Raw genomic sequence first — 19,093 nt, 5'->3', positions numbered from 1 at the left:
TATACTACTTGTTATCTATATATCGCATATTTAGTAAGAAAAAAAAAATTAAAAAAATATAATATGTGTAGATGATGAATATAATACTTCTTGTTTATTTGTCTTTCAAAAGACTAGACCACCTCAAATCTTGGTAACTATGAATCTATGATCGAGTACCAACCTCTCGACCTCTCTTAATAAGGTTGACAAATTACAACGCAGAGCAAAAGGGGCCTTGAGGCTTAAATAGAGAAATTTATTTAAAAACAGACAAACAAACAAACAAAAACGTCATTATAGTGAATCGACATAATCTCTCAGCAGTAATAAGAAGCAATCCTCGTGAAATACAGAAACACCCAAGAAGAAATGCGATACAAAATCCAAAATTGGGATTATGGAACGGATAGGCTAAGACGAATTTAAAGTACACAAATCAAACTGTCTTCTCACAGTTGAAATTATCCCGAAAACTTCAATGCCTCAAACTTTCAACAATTTTTGAAAGGGCGGAATATGTTCCAATGGCAGATGATATAACACCTACTGTTATAATTATGATGCACAGGACAACCTGAAGAAGAAGAAGAAGAAGAAGAACATATAAGTAAATCACGAGAAATAATAGTAAGAATGAATATGTTGAGGCCATACCTGAAAACGGGTTACTTTCCTCCTCAATATGCTTAGGAAACAAGCACAAGGAAGTATCAAGGTCTGCAACAGAAATCAGTTTTGACGTATACATTAAAAAAGAAAGAAGGCGTGCTGCTTCAAGATTTTATAATATATGCTTTCACCAAATGCAATATCACTGCTACTATAAGGAACAAACGAATTTGTTTGCAGAAGAAAACTTACTACGAGCATCGTGAGCAAAGATCCGATCAATGACATTACAAGACCTGCAAAAAGAAAAAGATACAATGATAATGTAGCAGTCTGCAATTATAAAGAACATTTAACAATATAATGTCTATGCTTGCTATATAATCCAACAACAAGCCCCCACCATATAGGTGGGACAATCTGGCTTTCTAATAACAGTTTCACTTCAAGACTATCCTCAATTATGTGGTATGCTAATAGCGTAGTTATTTACCTGTTTTTTCATTTCTGCAGGCCCATGCAATTGGCCACAGATGGAGGAAAGATGAAAGACAGTTTTCTTGGAAAGGAAACAAATCAACAAAAAGAAAAACTTTAGAGAGAGAGACTCACCGAAGAAGGGGATGACAAGACCTACAACCAAGGTAGAAACCACCAGTGTCGTTCTAATGCATACAGAATATATATGAGACTTGCTGTGGTTTGATGGTATCAACTCCTCCAGACACATCACAACAGGAGACATGGTTAACGCATACGTGTTTCTGATTAAGGAGAAACATTTTTCTTTGTCTTAAGTTTTATAGGTATTAAAATCTACAAGATAATAATGATGCATGACATTAAATTTTGGCATTTTTATTTGAAGAGAAAAGTAATTGAAGAAGATAAAAGAGAGCCAATTTGGAACTTTGAATTGCCAGCCAAAATGGGATCGCGCTGTCAAGTTTTGGTGGAACATATCTTAGCAATTTCTTCAAAGTTCCTTCACGGCCCTACTTGGAATGATAGACTGGACCTTCAAATGCTATAAAAATATAATGGGACAGACAGTTTTTGATGGACATACAAACAAATCCTAAAGATATGAAATTAATGTCAATTCTCCTATTTGTTTCTGGAAAGGAATATATCAGTTGGCATATGTGTCTACTCACATTTTTCTCCATTTTCAGTTGAAAAGAAGGCATAAATGCTAATAAAGAAGCATTCTACTTCATCATGCTTAGAAAAAAAATGGGCCCTTTTGCATGCATATAGCATCATTGAACTAAAGATCTTGTAAATTAAAAGATTATTAAATTAAGTTTTTTCTTGTTGAAAACTCTAGTTCCAAACAGACTGCTGACAAACGGAGAAGGGATGTCCCTCTGCTGTCTAAGAAAAGTTTTGATTCCAGACATGCTACACTACTTACCTACAAAAACACATGCTAGGCTGTGCATATTAGCTATATGCCACATAAAGGATATTTGGTGAGAGGGTTTACTACCTGCAAAAGAACAACAAAAATCATTTTAGCCACTAGTTTGCATGTTAAATGGTTAAGAATCATAACATGCTGAAACTACTATGTACACTAAAATTCCAAAGAGGGCAAATACAATTGAGCCCAAAATCAGCCTGGTGAATGTATAGCTCCAGTAGGCTCAGACCTCCTAAATAATATTAAACTAAACGGTTGGCTAACCAAAATAGAACTCAACAACTGCTTTAAAACCAGGCAACATTCCAGTTGACAGAACTAAACTGGCTACTGCCTAAGTTGAAGAATAAACTCAAAGAGATACAGCAGCATGAGAAATATTTGTTAGATTTTGATACCCGTGTGAGAAAATGCAGCTATGAATTAGGATGAGATTCTGTTAGCCTAGTTTATATGTACTTAATAAAACCCATGAAAAGGACAACTTTTGTAACAGCTAAAAAAAAACTAGCTGACGAAGCCTGATGTATGCATGCCAATATGAAACAAAGAAACTCAAATCTAGTGAACATACCGTAGTCCAGACAGCAATCTTGGTAGCAACCAAACCCTGGGGCATGTTAAGAGTGAACTGTGACTGTATTGATTCTCCAAACATTTTGTATCCCAAAACAGCAACCCCAGCATACATCAAAGTACAAATGCAAAAACTGCAGAGATAACAAATTAGATGTGGGTAGAACCAGGGATATATACAGTTATGGGTTGGTGAACGCATAGCAACAGGATGCACCATTGTATCATCTAGGATTATCTAAGTGATTTGTTTTCTTATTTAGTGATAGTTAATATTGAAGTTCACTCTAAAGTATCCTCTGTAGCCTTGTAGGTCTTACAGGACCACTAAAATAATTTTGAAATTTTAAACTGGATTCAAATGTAGAAAGTGCAAGAATGCATAAGAAATCCTTTTTTAACTGCCTGATAAAATTAGAAAACAAGTCTTAGTGATAGGATAATAGAGCATCTTGAGTTTACCATGTTAATAGGACTGCAGGAAATTGGCCTGGTCTTGCCATTGAAGTGTAGATGTTTGGGAAAACAGCATGTCCTGAAAAGCAGTAACCATAGAGACCAATAGCAACAGGAAGAGTCGCAAGGTTCAGTGTAGTTCCTTTGCTTTGAATGCCAACTCCATCTACCAGACCAACCCAAAACAAGCAAAGGACCACCAAGACTGATGCAATAACTCCACCAGCTGGAAGGTGAGAAGGCATGATATAAGAATTTCTCAAAGACCATCAAGGATTTGGAATTTTGAATACAGTAATCTTTGGCATTGCATTTCACACCGATGAATTGAAGAGGAAAAAGGGCAAAGAATAGAACAATTTTGATGCAAGTTAACCCTTGACCTGTTCGTGACCCACCAACTCTCTGCATATCTAATCTTAGATTTTTCATCACCTGTCTTGGTTTCTAGAGAAACAAATTCTAACAAAACACTTCACAACTCTAGCCTGCAAGTGTAGATAACCTCATTCAAGATTGTTCTACTGTTCTATTCATTATAATGCAAAAAATGGCTCTGTTTTTTTTGTTCCCCCAGTACCCAATTACAGTGCTGTGTGGCAGAAAGCATGGCATGGATCACCAATTGGGTTTAGCAATAATAAGAAAAATATACCCACACGGCTAAATATAGCTTAATAAGTATGACTTGATTCACCAAATGCCTAAAAAAGGTTAGAATAAAAAGTTATATATGAGTTACAAAAAGTAATAAAATTTGAACTTATAAAAAAAACGTAATAAAATTTGCTACTTGTAAAAAAAAAAGTAAAAATTACTTACCAGATATATAACTAAGAACACTGAGGTCTCGAAGCCAAACAGTAGGAAGAACAGCAAGGGTTGTCAGCAATGCAAACAAAATGTGCGAATTTAACTCAACTGCACCCAAACTTAGATGTGCATTTGGAAACAGTGAAGACAAGTTGTCACTCTCCAAAATTATATATTCAATGCAACAGGCCTGGATGGAGAGAAACTCTCACTGTCAGTCAGTGATATAGAAGCACATGAGTAACTATAATACTCAAGTTTTCTAGGAAGTGGAAGTTAATGTATATCTTAAATCAAATGACACTTCCAAAGTTCTTTCCACTTGGTCCTCAGCTGAGACAATGCAAGCTTTTTACGTTCGTTTCAGCAATTCCGTTGCTCATAGTGGAAAACATCTTCTTTGTTGTATAAGACTTACAGCAAAGGCTAGTAACATTTGTAACGGGTAAATATATGCATTACACCCGATATTATGCAACCCACGGGTGAACGTTGAAAAGAGTAACCAGTAAGATCGATTCAGTGCTCAATACAATATAAAAATTCAAAACAGAAGTTTGAAGTCAATAATCCAATCCAACAAAATCCCTTGGCTATGCCATTTTAGACCTCGACTCTGATAAAGAAATCCATGTTTATCTGTAATTGTCATCTTTCTGGACATTTAGCTATTTCTCAAAAAAAGGTTATAGTTTTATAAAGCAAGCACCATTTCACATGGAAGTAATGGCAAGCTTGGGTAAGATGCAAAATAGATTACATCATTCAAGAGGAGATTACTCATGAAAGAGGATCGTTCTACTAGTGAAGTATTTGTAGTTTCTCCGGTGGTTCCAATTTCCGTAACTAAATAGCTTATTCCATACTGAAGGGTTAACAACGGTCAAACAAGATGATTTTTAGAAACATGTACCTACAGCATAGAACCCTCCGATGGTGAGCCTCAAATCCCTTGATCTAGTTTATGCTAAAAATCATGAGGTTTGAAATAATTATTCTCCTCCACTTTGCACTAAAGTTCCATGATGTTAGCATGAGGACAGGATTATGATTTACATCTACTTCTTTCTCACAAATCCAAAACTAAATGGGCCCAAACTTAGCGGGGAAATGATCAAATTAAGCTTATTTTTGTATACACATGCAGTAGCAATCAATATTGTATCAAGTAATGGTGAGTTCTATTAAGCCTACAATATTATCGGCCACAATAATGTGAGCATGCAAACAAATGGGAACCGAGGTGATACTGCATCATGAGACATAAGCCACTGGCATCTTGTCTTTAGCCATGTTGATGATGGACTAGTCAGAAACAGAAAGGGCTCAGACAAGAAAGTTCCAAAATGATGGATCCAGGACAAAATGGGGCCCAATCAACAATATTTAGATATGGGGCTCAGGTATATGTTGGTGGTCCCACCGGAATCTACTATATTGTTTCCACTTTCATCATTACTAAACAACTATGGGTAGAATAATCCAACACACACACGTCCATCAACAGGAAAACTCACTCAGCCAAGGCAGCTGTACTTACATATAGTTCCATGTACAAGATTATCTGCACCCACAAAAAGAAACAGGTTAAAGGACGTTAGCATTCAGTCAAAGTTTGTGCATGGTGCTCTAATAATTTATTATTTACAGTCTGATATCTCCACATAAATGAAACTATACAAACTTACATGAGTAGAAGACAAGATAAAAAGAAAGCAACATACAAGTAGTGGAGTGAATATTAAAAAGACATTAGGTATCAATTATATGAAAATAGAAACCTTTTGAAATTTATTAGTACCATTGCAATACTTTTGGAAACAATTTGACATTCAAGAGATGAAATACTAATAGAAAGAACAAACTCATATCTGGCTCCTACATTAAACCTTTGCACCTTAGAAGATAAAGATTATGAACAAGACATACCGAGATGGTAATTCGGCCAGCATTACCAAATGCAGCTTGGCCAATGTCCGGGTATGTCTCAATCCCAGGCTCACTATCCAAGCAGTGGCGCAGGAGGAGTCCGGTGTAAAACGAAAGCACTGAAAATACAAACAATATGGAGAGTCCAACCCATCCTCCTTCTTTGGCAGCATAAGGAGTTGAAAGGATGCCAACTCCGCATAGAACATTTATACCTGCATAACTGGAATTCATCAGAAACCTTTAATTAAGCCTGCGTAAAACTTTGATATGCATATGAATACACTGTTTTCAATTACCAATACTGACAAGTTACATATATTTGCTATTGTTCACAACCGTATATAATTTTACACATACACGTAAAAAAAAAGTTTTACAGTCAATGAGAATGTACATTTACTGGTATATAGTCTTGTTAGATAGTTGATCTCTTCATGTGACTATGTACAACATGGACTAAACCATTGCATCATGATTCATATGAAATGTAGGGTTCTTTGTAGGAAAGTCCATAACTAATTATAATAATTAGCTACAGACGAAGGTAAGGAGGCAGATCTGTATATGAATATATAATATTTATAGATGACAAGAATTCTGTCTGTAAGGTTTGAAGGTGGTTTTTGTTTTTCCATAGATGCTGCACATCCAAGTAATATTTTATTCTTCAAAGTAACATGCAGTTCACATTAGCTTAAATAAGACTTGCCTATATATAAGATAAGAAAAAAAGTATCGCATTATGTCTATAAAGTAACAAAGGTGATAATAGGAAGGTGTACTTATAGGCAGCTATCTTTACATACATCCATTAAAGAATGTGAAGATGACTAAGTGATGCCAACTCTATGAAGTTTTTTTTTTTTAATGAGAACAGACAACCAGATTTGAAACCACATGGTAGAAATATATGGTCCCCGCACATGAAAAGTTAACTTAGGATTGTGCTCTGTGGTTGTAGAAATTCTAAGATAGCAGGTGGCAACAACAATATATTGGATGACCGAAAAGCATAATTTACAAACTTTTTTTTTTTTTTTTGATAAGTAAAATAAGTATATATTCATCCAAAAAGTGTCAATTACAAAGAAAAGTTCTGCTGCTCCCATCCTAACTAGGTGGGAACATTAGAAACTAGAAACTCATGAAACTCCATGCCATTAAAGTCCACAGCATGAGCCCAAGTACAAAGGGTCCTAAAAAATAACATTTTTAGCTCTGCTATTGATCTCTCTTTATCTTCAAAAATCCTCTCATTGCGCTCCTGCCATAAGCACCACAAAATACAGTTTGGGATCATCTTCCAAACCGCTTTAATCTGTCTCATTCCTCGAATTGAAGTCCAACAGGCCAAAGCATCCATCACAGTTTCTGGCATCACCCATGCTAGATCTATTCTGTTAAACACCGCATCCCAAATAGTCCTGGCTACCTCGCAATGTAAAAGTAAATGATCCACCGATTCACCCCCTCTTTTACACATACAACACCAATCTGCTATGATTATGTTTCGTCTTCTCAGATTATCCGTAGTAAGAATCTTCCCCAAAGCCGCTGTCCACACAAAGAAAGAAGCTTTGAGAGGAGCCTTATTGCACCAGAGCTTTCTCCAAGGAAATTGACTGTCAGGCACTTGTGTGAGTACCTTGTAAAAGGAGCTAACAGTGAAGACTCCTTTCCTTGTTGGACACCACCACAAATCATCTGTATGCTGGGTATTTGGGCGACAAGAGTATAAAAGGCTATAAAAGTCTATAAAACTCCCCATCTCCCAATCCTGTGCTGCCCTGAAGAAATTGATATTCCAAAGGATGTTTCTACCTTCAACTTCCATTACCTCCGCCACCATGGCATCTTTAGCATTTGCAATCTCAAAAAGTGTAGGAAAACTGTCTTGTAGAGTACAATTGGTACACCAAACATCCTTCCAAAATCTGATCTTTGAACCTGTACCCAATTGCAATCTTGTATGTTGATGAAAAACCACCCATCCTCTTCTAATGTGTTTCCATAATCCCATTCCAGCGGCCCCTCGCACCTCTCTAGTACACCAACCCCCCTCGAGACCACCATATTTGTTCTCAATCACAATCTTCCATAAGGCATCCGGTTCCTTGTTATACCGCCACAACCATTTGCCAAGTAGTGCCCGATTAAACATCCTCAGATTTCTAATACCCAATCCTCCATTGGAGATTGGACGACATACAATTTCCCACTTGACTAAATGGAATTTGAACTCTTCACCTAAGCCCCCCCACAAAAAATCTCTTTGTATCTTCTCAAGACGTCCCGCTACGCTGGCCGGTATAGGGAATAAGGATAAGAAATAAGTTGGTAGATTGGAAAGCGTACTTTTAATAAGCGTGATCCTGCCCCCTTTTGACAAATACATTCTCTTCCAACCTGCTAATCTTCTCTCTACTTTTTCAATCACAGTATCCCAAATAGAAAGCGCCCTCGGGGCTATACCCAGAGGTAATCCCAAATAGTTCATAGGGAGAGACCCTATCTTACAACCCATTATACCAGCTATTACCCTTAAATTCTGAACTTCTCCAATAGGCACCAACTCAGATTTGTCATAATTCACTTTTAAACCAGACACTGCTTCAAAACAAAGCAACAATGCCCTCACAGCCCTCAACTGTTCTGTCTCGGCATCACACATAATAAGCGTATCATCTGCAAACAGTAAATGAGAGATGGTGGTGGTACCCCTACTCGGCGATCCAATCTGAAAACCACTCATATTACCATTAGTCACTAAGGCTGAGATCATCCTGCTTAGTGCCTCCATAACAATAACAAAGAGTAAAGGAGATAATGGATCCCCTTGTCTCAAGCCACGCGAACTCGGGAAGAAACCCTCTGGACTGCCGTTGATTAACACAGAGAATCTTGCCGTAGAGATATACCATCTGATCCATGACCTCCATTTGTTTCCAAATCCGCACCTACCCAGTAGATATAGAAGGAAATCCCAATTCACATGATCATATGCCTTCTCCATATCTAACTTGCACATAAGCCCTGGGCTACCAGTCTTCACACGACTGTCCAGACATTCATTAGCAATTAGAGCCGCATCAAGTATTTGTCTACCCTTTACAAAGGCATTTTGGGGCTTAGTGACGATCTGTCCCAAGACCCCACTCAGACGATTAGCAAGTACTTTAGCAATGATCTTGTACGTACCATTCACTAGACTGATAGGCCGAAAATCGGAGATCTCAGAAGCCCCTACCTTTTTAGGGATTAAAGCAAGGAAAGTGGTGTTGAGGCTTTTCTCAAATTTGCCAATCGAGAAAAGCTCCTGAAACACCTTCATAAGATCTCCCTTTATCACCTCCCAACATTCTTGGTAAAAACCCATGGAGAAACCATCAGGACCGGGTGCCTTATCTTTAGCCATTTTCTTTATTACATCATAGACCTCTACCTCTTCGAATGCCCTTTCCATCCTTTCAGCTTCCTCCAACTCTATATTACCAAAAACCAATCCATTCAAAGTCGGCCTCCACCCCACCTGTTCAGTTAGAAGCACCTCAAAGAAATTTACCACATGGTCTTTTATTGCTTCTTCTTCTCTACACTCGACCCCCTCAATTTTCAGCATCTCAATGTTATTATTTCTTCTATGAGAATTTGCAATTTTATGGAAGAACTTTGTGTTCCGATCCCCTTCCTTTAACCAAAGGGCTCTCGATTTCTGGCGCCACGACATCTCTTCTTGTAGAATTATCCTCTCAAGATCTACAGCCAAACTTGATTTATGAATTTGTTCCTCCTCAGTAAGTGGTCTCCCTTCTTGAAGTCTTTCTAACTCCTGTATTTCCTCCCACTTTGAATTTTTATTGTCTTCTACATTGCCAAAAGTATGTTGGTTCCACACCTTTAGATCTCTTTTTAACTCTTTCAATTTGCCTGCAAAAATGTAGCTAGGTGTACCTTCAAGATGATACGAACTCCACCATTGTTTGACCCTATCCACAAAACCTTCAGACTTCAACCACATATTCTCAAACTTAAAATACCTTTTACCACTACGAATGCCTCCACAATCAAGCAAAATTGGCCAATGATCTGATGCTAGGCGTGCCAAACGAGTTTGCCAGATATCAGGAAAATGACTTTCAAACTCAGGTGAAATTAAGAAACGGTCCAATCGGGACCAAGACTGATTATTTGACCAAGTTGCTCCACCCCCAACAAGTGGAAGGTCAATCAAATTCAAGTCAAAAATACACTCCGAGAACTCCAAACTTGCTGGTCTCAATCTTCTACTTCCAGAACATTCACTTTGAAAACGAACCACATTGAAATCCCCTCCAATGCACCAAGGGAGCTCCCACCAACTATACACCCCTACAAGCTCATCCCACAACATGCTTCTGTCTGAATCTAGATTAGGCCCATATACCCCCGCAAATGCCCACGAAAAACCATCTGAAACACATTTGAATGCACACGCTATCAAAAAACTCCCTATATATTCCTCCACTTTCTCCACCACTCTCTTGTCCCACATCACCACCATTCCTCCCGATGCCCCTGAAGAGGCCAAATAAACCCAATCTACATATATGTTGCTCCATAAACTCCTCACAATCTTCCTGTTGATCATTTTCAGTTTTGTCTCCTGTAAGCACACAATATCCGCTTTCCACTCACGAATTAAATGTCTAATCCGAAGACGTTTCTCTACCACATTGAGGCCCCGAACATTCCAAGAAACAATCTTGGGCTTCATTGAGAAATATTCAGCCCCTTCCCTTTTGCCCTATTCCTACTCGAACCACCTTCCGAATTCATCGACCACATCAATCTTTTCAATTCTCGGCTTTTCTTCGATTCCCCCTTCTTATTTTGGCGGTGACCAGCTTCCATAGCAGTTAACAAAGCTATGAACTGCTCCTCAAACCCATCACAATCTATCCCTACCACATTTCGAATTTCTTTTGCTTTGTGTATCACCCAATCTGAAACTTGGTCTGGAAAATAATAGTTCAGTGGGATTGGATTCCCCACTCTGTTATCCTGAAAGCTACCCCCTACCGAAAGCTCCTCAGATCCGCAAGCCTCAGGGATGAATAGTTCGTCCTCCACGGAGTGCATAAAATCATCCGAATCATTCTCCTCCTCATCCACCTCAAGCTCCTCCAAATGTCTCACTGAGAGGTCCACCTGAGTCGAGAAACCCCCGCCTCCCTTCGTCGGCGGTATCTGACCCACGTGAGGTGGAGAAAGTCGATCCTCGAAACCCACCATCGTCTGTTGCGCGAAGAGCACCGGCGTCGCTTCATTGGCGACAACTGCCACCGTCGGCACTGTCTGTGTAACCGTCGGCTGACCCAGCGCCGTCGATTGACTATCCGGCACAAACCCGAGGCTGCTCAGCTCGGGTGAGAGCCTGCTAGGGCTCGTGGACGAAACGGGTTTCTCAAACCCGAATCTGCTAGGGCTCGAGGGCGGCTCTGACCCGAGTCCTGCATTCCTGGGCTGAGCCGGCCCAGGCCCAAGTACCTGCTGACCAGAAAGCCTAGAGGGCCCTGCCCCATCAGCCCGAGTGATTACGGGCGGGCTGCTAAGATTGGATTTGGGCCGCGTCGGCCCACTCTTTTTTCTCCACACAGCCCAGCCCTTACCTTTTTTTGTTTTCAACTGGGCCTTATTCATATAGCCCGGCCCATGAACCTTCTCCTTCCCTTTTAAAACCACCGTCTCCTCCATTGCGTTAATAGACCCGGCAAAGTTCACTAGTGAAGCCATATCTCTCTGCAGTGAATGCATCAGTCCCCGCAAATCCGCCAAGTCCTTTCTGACTTCCCACGTCTCCTGACACAGCGTATGGCACGACATACACTTAGGATGCAGCGTACCTTCCCTCTGCCATGGCCTTTGTCCTCTACCCGTAGCTCTCGCACCTTCTTCACGCAGGTTCCCACCGCCATCGCGCCTGTTCGCACCACCCTGCCGCTCACGCACGTTCGCACCACCCTGCCGCTGGTTGATATTCACGGACAACGCCTCCTTATACGACCAATCTTTATGTCTCAATGCCCCACTACCGAGGTTCCGGCCCCCTCCTCCATGCACGCCAACCCTTATCGAGCCATCCGCACCTCTCTCTTTCAGCTTCTCCCTCATCTTCCTCCATCCCCCTCCGTTAACACCCTCAGGAATGCAAATGACATTTCTCCTCCCTCCCTGATTATACTCGGATAATTCAAGAAATCTCCCTCGCCTGTTAACACAACGTTGTGCTATAAGACTAGAGAAACCATTCCGAGTTGCCGAATAAACCTCCTTCTTCCCCTTGCTCAAGCACTCCTCCAGTACCTTCACAAGCCACTGATTTGAAGAGTACCCCAACTCCACCGAATACTCCGTTTTCCAACTTCTCTCTGTAACTCGCACAACACCCTCTCTAAGTTTTAACACGATGAAACATTTGGACTCAATCACAACTTCATCATACTGCCCCATCATAAACTTATACCTTACTCAGTTGCAAAATCAAAATCAAGATGACTTGGAATGCTTAAGGGAAACATGTTTGATGTTTCATTTACAAACTTACAACAGTCGCACATAGCCAGTCTCCATGGCCTAGTTAAGTTGATGTGGTGTTAATGTTATCATATGGGTGAAGAGAACATGTTGAAAATCCAACAACTGATTCATATTGGTATAGTGCTACATAATAGTAGATTTTCATGTAAAACACATCTGAAGTCTCAGTTAGCATTTAAAGGAACACATTTTATTATTTCAATAAATTGCAAATGCAGTCAACTCATCGAACCATGGAGGTGCATTTTTATACAAAGGGATGAGAAAAACCTCAAAAGTGGTTAACCTCTAGAAAATGCTTAAGGTTTATAGAAATTCAGTGCAGAGTGAATATGCTGATAACTGAAGAGCATTTTTTAGGAGTACTAGATTACAAAAAACAGAACTAAAGCACTTGTCTCATGTCTGCATCACTGCATGTTTCTACGTCTCTACCACAGATCCAGTCCAACAAAAGCAATCACACCAAGCACACAGTCACTGACATTATGTGAAACTAACCATGTCACTAACAAATATAGAGAATGAGCTTGTTCTCGATTCATTTTTTTTTTTTTTTTGGGGGGGGGGGGGGTTGTTTACCATTTAGCACAGATTGCCCATACGAGCATTGGTGAGAAATTGGGAGCTCATGTGAAACCTTGGATGGTTTCTCATCCTTTCTTATAGATGATCTCCGTGATGGAATAGGCGGAAGCAGAGAATGCGAACTACGTCTTTGTTGCTGCTGTTGCTCATCCAACAAAGGTTTTGTCACAGTTGGCAACGTTTCAGGAGTGTATCTTCTTGTTAGTGATGAGGAAAGAAATGAACTGCCTAATCTTGACAATGTGGGAGTGCCCAGAAACCCAATGCTTGGAGATGGTACACTGCTATATAAGTCAATAGACTGCCTGAAACATTGATCGAGAAGCAATGAGTAATTGAAACTAACCATGCAAGCAAGGTATTTTAATATCAACAGATAAATCCATGTGGACTACATCACTTAAATATTTCATGCAGTGAACATTCATGTGAATTATAACATTCCTGTTGCGATTGCCAATTTTACTTCTCCTACCTCCCAAGTTATGTACAAGCCAATCTGCAAATTACTTTTCAAGGCAGCAGGAAAATTTGATGAAACCATCATCAAAAAACCTATTTGAAGGCAGGTGCAATCATAACAGAGTTTTTTGGTGCCTGACTGAGCCAATTCCACTGCTTTTAGAATTATGATTTTTAATTAGAAATTATGATTTCTGAAGCTTGACTAGATATTGCACTCAGAGAAATCGGATGACCAAAGTACTAAGTAGGAGACTAATTCATCACAAATCTAAATACAATAATCAAACTAATCGATCTGAAGGTTCCATTTGTAGGTCCAAGAAAATAGATATGTCACCAAAACCAACCACAATAACATTATCCAGAAATCAGAAAGAGGATATATCACCAAGGACATATGGAAATATGTTTATTGATGTCGTGTTTGAGACACATCCAGACATTCTATTACAAGCATATGCAACTCTTGCATTTTTGGGCCACAGTCATGGTCAGAAAGATCAGTGAACACGTCAAACTTCAAAGTACATCAACAGTGCTTCCTTTCCTTTACTAGACAGGTTATTTAAGCCAACCCATATTAGTCCAGAGACCTTCTATTGAATTATATAACTAATCTCCCATACTAAGACAATCCGCCATTTTTTCCGACAATAAAAAAGCAGGGCAAAGACATATTATCGTACAGCTAAGCCAGGAAAAACTATTTTCCCACACTCTATGCCACCTATATTATTCCAAAACAAAATCAACATGTTCAAAGCTAGCCAAGTCGGACAAATTTCACCAATTATGTTCTCTAAACTCTTTAATTAAATTCCACCTGACCTCATTTCTCCAATTGAAAAAATATTCCAGACGCAAAACGATACCATCGCCATAGTCAGTGGAAGACGGGTAAGAAACTATATATGGAGTGCAATAAATAAAATCATCAAAAAAATCGTGAAGTCGAACGGAGCGGGAAAAGAACACAGACAGAGGAAGAGAGATAGATACACTATTAGAGAGAAGTTAAAACCTGTAACTCTGTGGCCAAGAGGTGTTATAAGAACCGGGCTTGGTCTGCTGCTGGTTTTCGGCCGAAGAATCGGATGAATCCGAAACATTTCCATCGTTGTCGTCTTCATCTTTGTCCAAATCTTTCCCGGCATCCACTTCTTCGTCGCTATCAATGTAGAAGCTGTGATCCGAGACCGAGTTCTTCATCTTCCTGTCTTAGATCTTTCTTTGACTCTGCAAAACTCGTACACATTAAAAAAACCTTTCAACGACTATGAAAGAAGGCCCAGACAATTTCAAGAACAAAAAAGATCCATTTAGGAGTAAGAAGTGTAACAAGCTGATTTCATCCGACAAAATAAACCAAGACGAATACATATATTGGAAAAAAAAACATAGGAAACTCGTGAGGAAGAAAAAAGAAAAAAGAAAGAGATCTTCTCCCGTACTCTCAGGGTGACTGCTCTGCTCTTTGTACACAGCGCTCTCTCTGTATCAAGTCGTGGACGTGAAAATGCTCGATGATTGAACCTTTATTATAGCCTCTGTGAATGTGCCGGGTTTTAATACGCTACGGGACAAATGACAACGAACACTGAAACTAGTTCCAACTTGGCACACTCTCTCCCTATCTGTCCACGTCATGAATTCGTGTCAGCCGTTGGATCTAATCCACTCATCTGACCCCTCCCGCCCCCCTTTTTTTTTTTATTTTTTTTTATAATTTCGGTCCAACATAATTATATATTTTATACGGCGGAACTATCACTGCACCATAGAATAATTAGAATTAACTTTTTTTTAAAAAAAAAAAATTAGAATTAACATAATGTTTGCCATTATTTCCCCGTCTGTTTTTTTTATTCATCAGAGCACTACTCCTATCTTTTATATGGTAATATGATTAAAAATAATTAAATCCGATATTAAAATTTTTCTTTTTTCTTTTTTCTCTTTAATAAAAGTGAAATATGAAAAAGATTAATAGAAATACAAAAGCCCGAGTACCTTTTAAAAATAATTAATCAGTATAATCGTTGGAAGAAAAATTCTATTCCTAAACCTCATACATCACACACTAATATTTTTATAATTTTTATAATTTTATTCTCTTATTAAATATGTGGTATATAGATTATGAGTAGAATAATTTAATTATTTTAAGAATAATAAAATAAAAAAAAACTTTAAAAAATTTTAAAAAAATAAAAAAATTTTGATATGTAGTATATGTACTTATGAATAACAATGCTCATTTTGTACCCAATCGGCAGTACGGGCGATAAAAAGGAAAGGAAAGTTGCAGTCGTTGAACTTTCCAATGACAAAAATTAAGTTGCCTTTTCAGTTTAGGTCTTAGTAATTGGACACAACAGTGACAGATCATTCAATTGGAGCAAAATGGGCGTTTATTACTTTTATGAATAGTGCTTGTATCTTTCTTATTTTGTCTTTTCATTTTAACGGTTTATTTATTTATTTATTAATTAATAAATTAATTATTAATATATTGATATGTTTTTATTTTTTAAAAATATTAAAAAATATTAAAAAATGAAAATAATAAATAATAAAAATAAAAAAAATAAATTTTATCTAAACGACGTTCAATAATCACTTCTGAGCGATAGCTTAACATCAGTCTTACTTTTATTGCTTACTGATTTTTTATGATTTTCTATGTATCACATATCTACATCTCTCTCCATTTGGTCCCAACAATATTAATCTTCTAATTTTTTATAATGTATCAAATATATATTCTACATTCTTTTCACCTAAAACGACATAAAAAAAAAAATCTAAAGCTTAAAATTAAAAAACTTTAAACACTAATTTAATACCTTAAATCTCTTAAAAATACATGACAAGATGTGCATCAATTCTGATCAAAATTTTAATTACAACATGATAAGATCAATGTCATGATTCATGAAAATATTGCATACATATAAAATATTATCAAGACTTGGTCTAATTCTAGATTTATATAATACCAATATAATAGTTTTATTATAAGATTGAGTTATATATATATATATATATAATCTCTTTTTTTCACTGTTCTTGATTTTTTTTTTTTTTCTTTTTTGTTGGGTCTCAATTATTGAGTAATAGTTTATCACGTTGTTGCAGGTATTGATCGAATTCCTGTCCGATTCTCCGCATTTTCGTTCATGATCGGTAGCTGATCATCATGTCAGCCAAACGGATATATTTCCATCAATGTTTTCGTCCATATGTGAGTATTTCTGTGGACAAGCTAGCTGCACGAATTACATATACATGAGATCCTACAAGTAATAGTAATGCAGCAAGCATATATATAATTACAATTTTTAATTTACAGAATAAACCCAGTCGATCGCCATTCGATCGGTGACTAGTTCATGTACGTGCACATCATGTGCTGCCTCAAAGATTTTAGATCATCCCAATTTAGATCTAGTTAGTTATCTTTTGAGTTTTTTATGTGCGAAAATGTGCATCAATTCTATCCCATGCATATCCTTGATATGAAATTATATTTGTCATTGTTAGTGTATAAGTGTCGAGTAATCACTTTAAAAAAATGAATAAATATAGGATCTACATGAAAAAAAAAATTTAATAATGAACCTCTTGTTGAGAAGTCTCACACGACTTAGGAATAAACTCATCCTGATTTTTATAAGGAGTTACCACACTCCTCTTATTAGACCTTTTATGCAGATAAATGTATATTTTTTATATAGTATCAGAGCTAGGTTAACCTATGACCGATGATGAACTCCTACGACCTATCCACGATGATGGTATCGAAAATACCGACCCACACGGCTTAGGAATAAATTTATCCTAATTTTTATAAGGAGTTATCTCACTCTTCTTATTAGGCATTTTATGGAGAGAAATGTATATTTTTATACTTTCTCATTTTCAAAATAACTGCACGGCACTTACGTATTTCATGACTGTATGTAATATTACTCTTGAAAAATATAATAGCCATATATATATATATAACATTTGATATTTGATTCTTCGATATTCTATCTTTCAGAAATTAGAGATTGGAATATCTGAAATGAATATCCCGATCCTCCAACCATACCATCATTTCCTATTTGAATATCACATGTGGGATGCCGTTATTAATATTCAATCCATATCCGATTAATCAAAGAACAAGAAGGCAATACCCCCAACCAGCTGTCCATCGATCTCTCTTTACCCCACGGCGCCTGTCCTACCTATCATGTAAACATACGTACCTGTGTGTAGGCCATGCATATATGCCTTTATATGTGAAAAATAATTTTATCATAAAATTGTAAAGTTGATAACGTCTCTCCGTCAATCTCGCCAACGCGTACAAAATTATTATAAAAAAAATAAAAAATCTTATGTGCTTATCCAGTATCCACACGTCACCAGCATGTATGAATTATGATCCATCATCCATATAATTCTTGACATTGCTTAATGTCCCACATAATTAAACATGTTTTTATGCTGCAAGATATATGTTATAGAAAGAGATGCATTGATTTAGGCTTAGTTTGTATTCGTAACTCATCTCATCTTATTATTACAATTTTATTAAATTCTCACATAAAATATAATAAACAATTCAATTTTTTCAAATTTTAAAATAATTTTTTTAAATTTTCACATAAAATATAATAAATAATTTAATTTTTATTTTACTATTCACAAACTATCTCAATCTATTTCAACTTATCTATCAATCTAAACCACTCTTTAATAATAATGATGCGTTATTTCAAATAAAAAGGTAACTCCACATATGCAATTTGATATATATGTTATTGAGCAGGTGTGAACACGTACAATTAATTAAAGAACACGAGCTGAGCCTTATTAAGTGATATTATTAATGGAGTACTTTCTGACTGATCCATGTCATGTATATACGATCGTACTCATGTTGTGCGAATACATGGATCTGGCTGCAAACATATTATATGTATTGGCAGTACTCACTACTCTTACTTAGTACCGATGATGAATCTGGTCAAGATTTGTATATGATGCATTTTAGACATTCAGATAATCAATTATCGGTTAAACCTCTAGAGCCATCCTTTATTTCGGAAACCTTCTATCTCACTCCCAAAAAAACCTCTAGAGCTTAGTTTCGCCGGAGGGAGGAAGAGGCCTCTCCTTCCCTCGTTTATCATTTATCTTCATTCTCTCTCTCATTTTCTCATTTCTTAGTTTACTTATCATTCTTCAAGGTCGAAAAAGTCATATCTATAATTTTTTAACAATTATTGAGAGACACGCACAGCACAATAAAACTTCTAGATTGCAAATCGTTTGGAAGATAGTGACAATTTTGTTAAAATCACCACACGTGATCCTCACATGCCACACGCGCCAGATTATTAGAATCATCACCACTAAATCTTTTCAGATATGACTTTTGTGGCTGAAAATATACAAACTTATTTCCTTCACGTACCATCAAAGTCTATCATAATTGGTCCAAACTGTAATTCATGTTTTTTTATTATTATTTTCCTTATTGTATAGTAAAAATAAAAAAAAAGTTCGTTTCTTGAATAATTTGTCTATAGAGGTTGAGTCCTCCCTCTCTATGAAGGGTGAGGTAGAGTCTTTGTTTAAATAGAGTATTGTCTCTTGGACGTTTGTTTGTAAAGA

At 37.2% G+C, this 19,093-nt stretch overlaps 1 protein-coding gene across 1 annotated transcript; it reads right to left on the bottom strand.

The window, feature by feature from the left end:
- Positions 1 to 263: 263 nt before the first annotated feature.
- Positions 264 to 14,945, bottom strand: LOC108997086 (amino acid transporter AVT1C-like). Its single transcript, XM_018973198.2, has 13 exons — positions 14,875 to 14,945; positions 14,445 to 14,659; positions 12,953 to 13,263; positions 5,792 to 6,006; positions 5,403 to 5,426; positions 3,872 to 4,052; positions 3,056 to 3,275; positions 2,592 to 2,727; positions 2,064 to 2,083; positions 1,204 to 1,349; positions 844 to 887; positions 637 to 699; positions 264 to 556 (listed from the first exon to the last, which is right to left on the bottom strand). The coding sequence occupies exons 2-13, from the start codon at positions 14,630 to 14,632 to the stop codon at positions 458 to 460; spliced, it is 1,647 nt and encodes a 548-aa protein (XP_018828743.1). The 5' UTR covers positions 14,633 to 14,659; positions 14,875 to 14,945; the 3' UTR covers positions 264 to 457.
- Positions 14,946 to 19,093: the final 4,148 nt, after the last annotated feature.

Source organism: Juglans regia, chromosome 7 (genome assembly GCF_001411555.2).
Source record: "Juglans regia cultivar Chandler chromosome 7, Walnut 2.0, whole genome shotgun sequence".
Lineage (NCBI taxonomy): Eukaryota > Viridiplantae > Streptophyta > Magnoliopsida > Fagales > Juglandaceae > Juglans > Juglans regia.
This window is presented reverse-complemented; position numbering and strand designations above follow the sequence as displayed.

Coding starts and splice junctions, on each gene's coding strand:
- LOC108997086 (XM_018973198.2), bottom strand. CDS start 14,632: ATGAAGAACTCGGTCTCGGATCACAGCTTCTACATTGATAGCGACGAA. Junction 4,053..5,402: donor TCTTGTACATGGAACTATAT/GTAAGTACAGCT, acceptor CTCTCCATCCAG/GCCTGTTGCATTGAATATAT. Junction 2,728..3,055: donor CCTGCAGTCCTATTAACATG/GTAAACTCAAGA, acceptor TTATCTCTGCAG/TTTTTGCATTTGTACTTTGA.